We start from the raw sequence: 10879 nt of genomic DNA on the forward strand, positions 1-10879 counted from the left end.
TACTTTTTATGTTGTTTATTTCCCTGTAATTTTGTATGGCTTTCATTTTTTTGTTCTTTCTATTTGTTTTGTTTTCCTGTAATCGTTTTTGTTTTTACTTGTAATAATGCTCGATCCTCTCTCTCTCTCGATTTGCTCGCCTGATGCCCTTCGAGTTTGTTGCTTTGATCTAGACCTTTGAGTTGTAGATGTGAACGTTATCCTGGCTTTCGGGTTGAGGAAGATGAGCTTTGGCTTGTGGTTATTTGCCATCAGTACCGAGGAATAAGAGCTACCTATGCATTGGTTGAGTCTGTTTGCCGCAAATTTGCTGTTTAATTTGAAAATTAGTCATAGGTTAGCGGATTTTGTTTGAGTCTAGAATGTAATATGTCATCTTTTATGCTTGTAACCTCGTAGCTTCAACTATGGTTAGTTCAGATCTTTTGCTTCGTGTTATTTGAGCTTTATGCTCGTTTATCAATGAATGAGACTAAACTGATTTATTTCAAAAAAAAAAAAAAAAAAAAGATTTAGAGGAAATTTATGTTCTATATCTTCTTCTTGGTTGGAGAACATTCCGCCAAGTATTTGTGATACAGCAAGGAAGGAACTACCCCTTCCTACTATGTGATCTAAGGATCGTTTTATTATAGTTTAATGAATACAATTATTCGTTTTAAAAAAAAAAAAAATCCCTAATGGCATAAGTAAATATGTCCTTAATTTAAAAGTGGAGATTTAAGACGGATTGAAGGAACTTTAGAGGTTTGTATTTTTTAAAAGAGTTGATGGATCTTTCGAGATTCGAGCCCCTTCTCTTGCCTCTAATTGCCAATTTAGGCGATTATTTTTATTTTTTTCTTTGTGTTAGTGCCAACAATTTATTGGCGGTGTAATTCATTTGGCACAATCCCTCTTATTTTATTCTTACCTGCACTTATATGGTTGTATTATGGCGTAACGTGGGGTTGCCTAACCCTTTTATGTTGTAATTTTCACTCCCTTTTTCACGTTGTTTGCTTAGGAAAAAAAAAGAAAAGAGAAGTAAACATGTCCTTAATAAAATCACAAGTGAGATTCAATGCAGTATTTCTTTTAGAGTATAATAGCTTAAAATTGAGCAATTTATTTGAAATGAATGACTCAAATTACAACAATGCATAAAAAAGAAAATAAATGATGACTTGCTAGTAAAGAGGTAGAACCATCTGTGCCCAGAAAAAATTGCTTCAAACTTCTAAACCAACAAACACATGAGAATATTTTATTAATAAAAATAAACAAACAGTTTTTTTAATAACTAATACTTTTCACATATTAAGAATAACACTTTCAGAGCGAGGACAGTGAATTACAAAATGTTTAGCATTTTTTTTTTTTTTTTTGTTAAATACTAAATACCCCATGGGGTTTCGAAATTTTATTTTTACTCTCTTAGGGTTTCATTTTTATCACAGGAGGTTCCTGTGGTTTTAATAATAGACCAAGTTAGTCATTCGTCAGTTGACCGTTAATTGATTTAACGAAAAACCACGTGGACCAATCAAATATTGACACGTGGCACCTACTTAATTTTTTTTTTTTTAAAAAAAAATTTGAAAAAAATGTATTTTAAAAAAACAAAAAAAATTGAAGGTAGCTCCTTGGCCATTTAGGGGTGGCTGAGTCACCCCAGTGCGTACTGGGGGTGGCCGAGCCACCCCTTGGTGCCTGTGGCGAGGCCACCATCAATTTTTTTTTGTTTTTTTTTAAATACATTTTTTTTTTATTTTTTTAAAAAAATTAAGTAGGTGCTACGTGTCAACATTTGATTGGTCTATGTGGTTTTTCGTTAAGTCAATTAGGACTAACTTGGTCTATTATGAAAACCATAGAAACCTCTTGTGATAAAAATGAAACCCTAAGAAGGTAAAAATAAAGTTTCAAAACCTTACGGGATATTTAGGATTTAACCTTTTTTATTTTATTTTATTTTTTTTTTCTTGGCGTTAAAGCACAAAGGTAGTTTCAGAAAAAGAAAAAAGAAAAGAAGCAAATGCCGCGAAGGCGAAATTGGTAAATTGACCAAAGAGGGGAAGCGAATAGGAATAGCACTTTACCCTTTTTCCTATAAAATGCTCAGATTACACTTCATTCACACGACCTAGAGCTCGTACTTTCTCGCAAAAAATCAGCACACTTTCTAGACGGCCAAACAGCGTCCATCTGCATTTTTACCAAGAACCCTAGATGTCGACCTCGGGGCAGCCCCAATTCCGGTACACCCAAACCCCCTCGAAGGTCCTCCACCTCCGCAATCTCCCCTGGGAGTGCACCGAGGAGGAGCTCATTGAGCTCTGCAAGCCCTTCGGCAAGATCGTCAACACCAAGTGCAACGTAGGTGCCAATCGCAACCAGGCCTTCGTCGAATTCGTAAGCCCGTCTTTGTACTTCCGCTTTGGTTCCTTTCCCTTTCTCTCTGCTCAAAATTTGAAGTTCACTTAGGATATTGGAAGAATCTAAATGATGGTGTCCTGGAGCTTATAGAAGAATTATAGTGTATATTTGCGTATTTATCTATGTGGGTAGGTATGTATGTGTTGATAGAATAATGTTTTGGTGGAGAGCGATTTGGGCCTTGGTGAATGGGGGCTTGGTTGATTTGGTGTCTCGCTGAACTGGGGGTTGGTTTTTATGGATGGTTTGTGAGGTGCTGGGTTACAATGGAGGTAATGGAACCGAGAGAAAAGTTATGAGGCTGAGTTAATTGTCCGTGGCGTTTTATTGCATTTTGCAATGATTTTTTTTTTTTTCGATCTAGTTTCACATCCATTTGAAATGGTAGAAAATGGTTAACGAGAAAATGTTTGAAAAAAAAAATAGCAGTGTTCATTTTTCCAGTGCCCTTCCATAACAAATACAAATTACCCAAGAATTGCAATTAGATTAGTTTCCATACATGTAGTCTTAGTTGGTTTATGGCGAAGCATTTCTCTCAGCTAAGCATGCATTCTATAGTGTCTGTTTATTTACTTATTACTGTTATGCGTAGCTTTTTTTTTCTTTACCGTCTGTAGGCAGTGGCTATGTATTTATGATAGAATATTAACAATTGCAGGCAGATTTAAATCAGGCCATATCAATGGTTTCATATTATGCCTCATCTTCAGAGCCTGCACAAGTTCGTGGCAAAACTGTGTATATTCAGTATTCAAATAGGCACGAAATTGTCAACAATAAAAGTCCTGGAGATATTCCCGGAAATGTATTGCTGGTTACCATCGAGGGTGTAGAGGCAGGCGATGTTAGCATTGATGTCATTCACTTGGTAAGTGCTTTTTTTGTTAGCATTGTATGTCTTTCAGATGTCATGAATCCTAATATTAACTAAATTTTGCGTTTTCTAAAGAGGCATGTACTGCTCAAGTGATCCTTTACAATTTTTTATTTTTGAAAGCAGAGGTTGTCATTGGTATTTTGGTTTTGGTTGGGTTAGTTTATTTATTTTATGAGTAATTGAAATATTATTAAACGCCCAAAGGCGCAACCCAAATATACAGTGAGTATACAAGAGAAACACCTAGCTAGAAATAGAAAACAAGTCGATTGGGTTAGTGTTTTTTCCCTCCAAATATGCAATTGTATTGTGTTTTTAAGGTGGATATTAAACAAACTTTTTTTCTTCCTTGCATCACAAAGGTAGAAGTTTCTAGGTAAATACTGTAAGCCATCTAAGATCTATTTTTCTAACATAAACATTTACCTTATAGAGAAAGGTAAATAAAATATAGAGAATGTAATACTTAGCAGGAACTTAACAATATTTCAATTCCTTTTTACGGGCATTTGAGGAATCTTTTATATAGTTAATGGAATGCAGTTGATATTCCATTACATGTTGAGCTATTTGAATGACAAAGCATGGTAAGAAACTTGGTACATAGTGTAAACATCTATAAAAAGAAATGTGGTAAATAAAAGATTTATTTTTATGGTACTTTTGATGACATCACATTGAATAATTTTAGTGATTATTTCTTGGATGCAACAAAATCATTTAACTCCAGAACAACTTTGTCCTAGCTTGGGTGTTTTCCCCCCTGCAATTTTCTTGGATTTGGCTTTGGTGGGGGATTCGTGTGAGGGGATCGAGGACACTGAAGAGGACCACCCTTGGAAGGTGAAGGGTGTTTGCCCTAAGCCCAAAGGTAGAGGGGAGCTTCCAAATTTAGAATGCTCCATCAACTATGATGCTTATGGCTTGTCCTCTAGGCAGGGGAAAGGCAAGGCTCACGCTGTCTAGTGTTGAGTGCTTCGCGTGGGTTCGGGTTTGAGGGCTTTTGGTGTTTTGAGGATTTGGGCTTGAGGGCTTTTAGGGTTTTGTGTTATTTATTTTTATTTTTTTGCTGTTTTGTTTGGGTTTTCCTTTTGCTCGTTTTAGTTAGGAGCTTCTTGTGTATATTGCCTGTGAGCTTAGGGGCGCCTTGTGTTTTTTTAGTAACTTGTCCATTACTTATAAAAAAAAATTTGTCCTAGCTTCAAAGCAACCATTAATGTTGTATGTTAAAATATATGAAACATATAGTACTTTTAAGAGTTGAGTCAGATAAATTTGTTGTTCTATCTTGTGAACCCTCAGAAACCAGGGTCTAAGGTGGTGTGAAAGGCACACTTTTTATCTACACCTTGTCTTGTGTAGCAAATGCCTTGATGGTATTTTGAAAAGCCTAAAGGCTTTCATGGCCAGCTTGCAGTAAGGTGGACTCATGGTGAGCCCTGGCAATAGATTTCAGATGCTACTCTATGCAATGATTGAGTTGTCAATTTTGCATGTACATGTATTGATCATTCTTCAGCCTTAACCTTAATAAACTCTTCTATAATAAGTTGCGGATGATGTCGTTTTGACTATACTTTGTTTGTGCAAGCGTCATATTTAGCGTCTTTGAAAATGTTCTTTTCAGGCATATTTCTTGAAGTTTTGTTCCATATAATTGGTACTCTACATTTTCTGTTTTTGATTAAAATTTTACTCATAACTCTGGGTTTTCATAGCTTAACATTTTGGGAGTATTGGTTGCATACTTCGACATTGGAGTTTATTTTCTTATTTTTTCTCACATTTTATTTAGAGTTAGCATCCTGATTGAATTATGTGCCTTTTTTTTTTAAATTGAAATCGGTTGAATCACAGATGGTGATATCTCTTATTTAAATTCTTTTGTTGGAGGCAGTTTGGAATTATTATCTTGTACGTCATACTCCTTTCTAAGGTCACGCATATATGTACAGGTGTCATTCTGCACTTATTTCTCATTCATTTGGATTTTTTCCTTTTTGTTCCATAGTATCTACATCTGGGCTAGTTTATAATAGTTATCTTTTATTTTTCATTAAGGATATTGATATGATCGAAGCATGACCATTTGGAAATTTTCAGGTATTTTCTGCTTTTGGCTTTGTGCATAAAATTGCTACTTTTGAAAAGGCTGCAGGTTTCCAGGTATGATAACTGCACTGAATCTTTTGAGATCCCATTTATCTTGCTATATCGTTCTTACTCTTTGGCATTCACTAGGCCTTAATCCAGTTCAGCGATTCTGAGACTGCATCTGCAGCAAGGAATGCCTTAAATGAAAGAAGCATACCCAGGTATGTCCAGCTTTTGTGCCCCCTTCTCCTTTCGACTTTAATAAGTTTGGGAAGGGCATTGATATTGTATGTCTGCTAATCGTATTCTGATGGTTTACTTTAGGTATTTGCTTCCAGAGCATGTTAATTCATGTCACTTGCGTATTTCCTATTCTGCACACACTGATCTGAATATCAAGTTCCAGTCTCACAGAAGCAGGTAACAATGGAATCAAGAGATTCTGTAATCTGTTTCTATTCTTCTTAAAAGTATTTTGCGCTGACCATGTTCTTTACGTAATCTTTTGTCTTTCTTCTTGTATGCTTTTGATTTTGGCTTCTGAATTCTGCTAATTAATGCCCACACTTTTTGTCATCTAGGGGGTTAGTGAAGCCTGCTAGGCAGAACACAGATGTGTTGTCATGGCCACTTAGTAATTTCCTCAATCTTTTGATAATTGTTTAATGCATTTGTTGATGTCATGGTAGTCAGAGTTCCTTATTATTATTGTGGAAATGCATTGGTTGAAAGATTGCTTCTTCATGGAGACAGTTTTTGTCATCCTGGATACATATGTGTATGTGTGTGTGTGTGTGTGTGGTCATCATCATCATTATGATTCTACATTTCTACTCCATAAATCTCCTTATGCTGATCTTTCTTTGAGAGAACATGTTGGGAATAGCATGACATCTTAGATAAGCGAAGGAGAAATGTAAAAACTATCAATAAGCATATCTCTCTCTCTCTCTCTCTCTCTCTCTCTCTCTGTTTTTTAAGGTAAAATCTGTTTTAATTATATGAAATTGGACCTTGTTTGGTCTGTTAGATATCATCACTGTTGTCAGCCCTTGACTTTTACTTGGGTCTCACTGAAAAGTGATAGAATTCTGTCATCAAGCATTTTCCTAAATGTTGTTGCACTGTATTTTTAGAGTTGACTGGAATTAACTATAGTAGGTCATTACTCTGTTGAGATTATATATGAAAGCTAGCAATATTTAAGTCGAAGGCAGCTGTCCACAGATAGAGTCTTGAAGAAAAAATTCTTTAATTTCCCCACTGTCCATTTGCGGTCTTCAAAACTTCGATCATAGCCTACCAAAATACCCTTTCTAGCAAGCGAAAAGGTCTACCACATTGAGTATCCTCTTTTCAAAATCTGGTGTAGCTTCCTCTGCTCGCTTTTTATTTTGTTGAAAAATATATCAAAGTATAAATGAGTTTGAAGCAGATTACTTACTCTCTTGACCGTTTCAAACATTTAATTTAGTCTTATTGTGGCTGCCTTACCAACTTGTTTTCACATAATTTTGAATATTCAGTCTTTGTTTTCAGTAATATGGATATGTTTCTACTTAGTGGCACTATCTGAAAGTTGTGTATTAGTAGTGGTGTGTAAGAATTGGATGATAGATGTGAATTTTGTCCGCGTGACCTGACAGGGACTATACAAATCCGTATCTTCCTGTGAATCCTACTGCAATTGAGGGAATTGTGCAGGTACCTTCTTGTTCTTAGAACTTTTATTGCATTGTGCAGTGGTGAGTACTAACAAACTGTCATGTCCAGCCTGCTGTAGGGCCTGATGGAAAAAAGAAAGAACTTGAGAGTAATGTTCTTCTTGCTTCAATTGAGAATATGCAGTATGCTGTCACTGTGGATGTTCTTCACACGGTTAGGGCTTATATGCTTTCCTCATGTGAATTGATAGTGAATTAGGTGACTTGTACTCATACAGTTGTGCTGGTTTACCTGTTACAGGTATTCTCTGCATTTGGAACTGTCCAGAAAATTGCTATATTTGAGAAGAATGGTCAAACCCAGGCACTTGTCCAATATCCTGGTATATACCCTCCCTTTTAGTTTCCCAGAATTCAGGGGTTCATTTTACCTGGTTTGTTGTTGAAAGTCTTTATGTTTTCTTACTTTTGCCCTCTTCATTTTGGCTTGGTTTAGTTTAGTTTTATGGCGGTTTTCAAGCATTTAGGTCTTGTCGATTCTTGACACTGGCGTTAGTATCATATTACATTAAATTATTTGGTGCTGTTTATTTTTCATTTTTTTTATCTCCACAATATATGTGTTATATTTACCATTTTAAGGCTTCAGTTTCTTCTTGAACCATTTTAACAAGGTGCAATGTTTACTTTTTTGGTACTTTTTTTTAAAAAAGTGTTTTTTGAACTTTTTAAGCCACCATCATTTGATGTGTTAGCTGTTATTTTCAGATGTTAGTACTGCGGCAGCTGCCAGAGAAGCCTTAGAGGGACATTGCATATATGATGGTGGCTATTGTAAGCTTCATCTATCATACTCTCGTCATACTGATCTCAATGTAAAGGTATAAATATGTAATTTTGAGTTAATGTTCATGAGAAAAAATAAAAGGGGAAATAATGTAAAGACGTCCTTAGAAGAAAAAGTGGATCCTTTCTTGATCGAACTTGGTCCTTAAATGTATGCTTCCTTGACACACTTAACTGCCCTTTTATTATGGTTTCGTATATTTTATTACATGTTTGCGAAAATCTTCTGAGAATCTGATCTTTTGTTTTACATTTGTTATAGGCTTACAGTGATAAAAGTAGAGATTATACAATCCCAGATGCAAGTTTGCTTACGGCACAACAAGTGTCAGGTCTCCCTGGTGTTCCAGGAGCTTGGCAAAATCCTCAGGCTGGTCCATTGTATCATGGGAATAATTTTACTTCAGGAGGTGCTGTGTCGGGTCAGTATCCTGGTGGACAGGCGGCACCATGGGATCCTACCATGCAGTCGGGCAGACAGCAATATGTATCAGTTCCTGGCACTTATCCCGGTCAAAATTTTGCAGCATCCTCGGTTCCTGGATACGCCACTGCAGCAGGGCCTGCTGGTTCCTCACCATTGACACCGACCAGCCAAATTCCTTCTGCTGTCACTTCCATGGGATTTTCTCCAGGGGTTCCAGCAAATGTGCGACCCGGTGGTGCTTCATCTCCGGGTCAGCTTCAGCTAGGGGTTCCGCCAAATGTGCGACCTGGTGGTGCTTCACGGCCTGGTCAGCATACTTATTATGGTCAATAGGTTGTATCTTCTCTACTTCAAGTAAATGCAAGTTGCTAGCATTCCTAGCGTCTCTGGCTCTCCCAAAAACTTCTACTCTCCATATTCAATTCACTTATTCTGGAATTCATTGTGTCTCTGTGTCATCAAAGAAAAACCAGTAACTGCTCAAAATTTTCAATGTGGCGTCCTTCCAGATATTGTATTGTTCCGATTTCGGCTGCATTTGGGATATAAAGTGACTTTTTTTTTTTTTTTGTACCCTTTCCTTTTTCTATGTTTAATAATGACTTTTTATGTATTACTTCGATTGGACGAGGCTGGTTAATCAAGTCAGAAAGCTTTATACAGGAAGGAAAAAGGGTAGGTATGAAACATCGTTCCTAAGTAAAGGGTAGGCTGTGCATCAGCTGCTGATAAATATGGTTGATGCAATTGAAAGCCATCTACGAGTACCCCTTGTGCAGCGAATGGGCAAAATGGGTTATCCCCTCCAAAGGGCCAAGATGGATGATAGTGCACTTGAAAAAGCTTGAACTGAAAACTCGTCTTTTGGCCGGTGTGGTTTAGAAGATAGAGCTGTGCAGCTATTCTTAATGAGAATTTGGATGAACATTGTTCTGAAAATGTCGGTGAATAGAAGAGATCTTAGGGACTCAGAGTGATCTCCCACACTTCCTCAAAGAAATTAACCAAATATGTAACCATTTTTACTTTACTTAAAAGGTGTTGCAAGTTGGATCGTAATGGGAAAGAGATTCAAGGTGTTCTATTCCCTTGTCATGCCAATCAGTCTCTATGGTTGTCGTGTCTATAATCCGTGCTTCAATGATATACACTACATTTTTATTTTACTTTATTGATATGACTGTTAATCAATTTTTGATTTATTTATTTTTTTAAAACAAAGGTCAATTTAATGGTTAATCTAATTTGAAACTACACTACTATGATTTTCTCTCTTTTCTTTCTTGAAAATAGAGAGAAAGCCAACAACCAAATAAGCCACCGGTGGAGGGAAAACCAGATCTAGTTTTCCCCCTCCCCCTCCCCCTTAATTGCTCTTTCCTTTTCCTTTTTCCTTTTTCTGAGTTTCTCTCTTTTAAGATAACTCTTCTCTCTCTAGAGTTTTTTCTCTAGATCCTCTAGTATCTTTTCTTTCTTGAAAACAGAGAGAAAGCCAACAACCAAATAAGCCACCGGAGGAGGGAAAACTAGATCTAGTTTCCCCCCTCCTCCCCCCTCTTAATTGCTCTTTCCTTTTCCTTTTTATGAGTTTCTCTATTTAAGATAACTCTTTTCTCTCTAGAGTTTTTTCTCTAGATCCTCTAGTCTCTTTACGAGGCTTTATCTATCGTCTTTAATGATTTATCCCTGACCCTCCAAAAATGCAGCTATCGTCTCCTTTCTTGCCACTCGCCTTCTCCACTGCGTTTCTCGTTCGGATTTGTGATTTTGGAAGATGGGTTTTTTTCAAAATTAGATCTTCATTTCTCCGCTAGTTCTAGCTTGCAACACGCCATGCCACCACCCTTACTAGTGTCCCAGCTTCCTGGCGCCTCCCCCCGACATCCACGCGCCGGAGCGTGGACCTCACGCCCCGGACAGCATCCTTAGAAGGCTCTCCTTCGCCTCTCCCTCTACCAAAGCTACTATTTTCTGAGTTATTTTTGTATTTTTTTGTGTATTTCTGTTGATCACATGTTAAACCAAAATTGTTTGAGCTTCAAACTTCTTGTCTATGATGGATATCTTCTTTTTGCTGTTGTTGCTCTTCTTAGTCTTTTCGGTTTCCTTGGAAGTTGGATTAGATTTAAGTTTGTAAGGGTCTTTGTACTCCTGATGGTTTTATCCATCATAATGGGCCGCGACTGTCAAAAGCTGCATTCACAAGTGACTTCCACCTTCTTGGATCTTCTTCAGGGCTTTGAGGTGTTTGTAGTTTATCTTAGTTGGGTTACTGTGTTTTGTTATTTTACCTTGTCTTTCATTTTTCTTGTATTTCTACATCTGTAATTTGTTATGTTTGCAACGAAGTTGTTCTTTAAAAAAAAAAAAAAAAGAAGAAGAAGAAGAAAAAAGTGGGGTTAATCTAAGGATTGATCTAACACTATTAAACTTGATTTTGTGCTATTTAATTTTTTAAAAAAGATATGTTAATATTAAATACACCAAATTTTAAATTTTAACCATAAAATAAAGAATATTATATTCATTGTGACGTCCAAGCATTTCTTG

At 36.6% G+C, this 10879-nt stretch overlaps 1 protein-coding gene across 2 annotated transcripts; it reads left to right on the plus strand.

Moving 5' to 3' along the window:
* The first annotated feature begins 2116 nt into the window (after positions 1-2116).
* On the plus strand, positions 2117-8894 carry LOC132180776 (polypyrimidine tract-binding protein homolog 1). 2 transcript variants are annotated; one of them, XM_059593718.1, is made up of 10 exons: positions 2117-2394; positions 3080-3289; positions 5402-5464; positions 5540-5613; positions 5717-5812; positions 7039-7096; positions 7166-7270; positions 7358-7439; positions 7825-7937; positions 8165-8894. In XM_059593718.1, exons 1-10 carry the CDS (start codon positions 2212-2214, stop codon positions 8660-8662), a joined length of 1482 nt encoding a protein of 493 aa, XP_059449701.1. In that variant the 5' UTR covers positions 2117-2211; the 3' UTR covers positions 8663-8894. The 2 variants fall into 2 exon arrangements, with proteins under 2 accessions (XP_059449701.1, XP_059449702.1); XM_059593719.1 differs by having other exon boundaries at positions 7825-7890; positions 8165-8259.
* Positions 8895-10879: the final 1985 nt, after the last annotated feature.

The sequence above is a fragment of the Corylus avellana genome, chromosome ca5, assembly GCF_901000735.1.
Source record: "Corylus avellana chromosome ca5, CavTom2PMs-1.0".
Classification (NCBI taxonomy): domain Eukaryota; kingdom Viridiplantae; phylum Streptophyta; class Magnoliopsida; order Fagales; family Betulaceae; genus Corylus; species Corylus avellana.

Bases quoted from the DNA above. Each gene is read 5' to 3' on its own strand.
- LOC132180776 (XM_059593718.1), top strand. From the start codon at position 2,212: ATGTCGACCTCGGGGCAGCCCCAATTCCGGTACACCCAAACCCCCTCG. The intron at 2,395-3,079 runs GTAAGCCCGTCT...TAACAATTGCAG, and splicing joins ACCAGGCCTTCGTCGAATTC to GCAGATTTAAATCAGGCCAT. The intron at 5,813-7,038 runs GTAACAATGGAA...GTGACCTGACAG, and splicing joins TTCCAGTCTCACAGAAGCAG to GGACTATACAAATCCGTATC.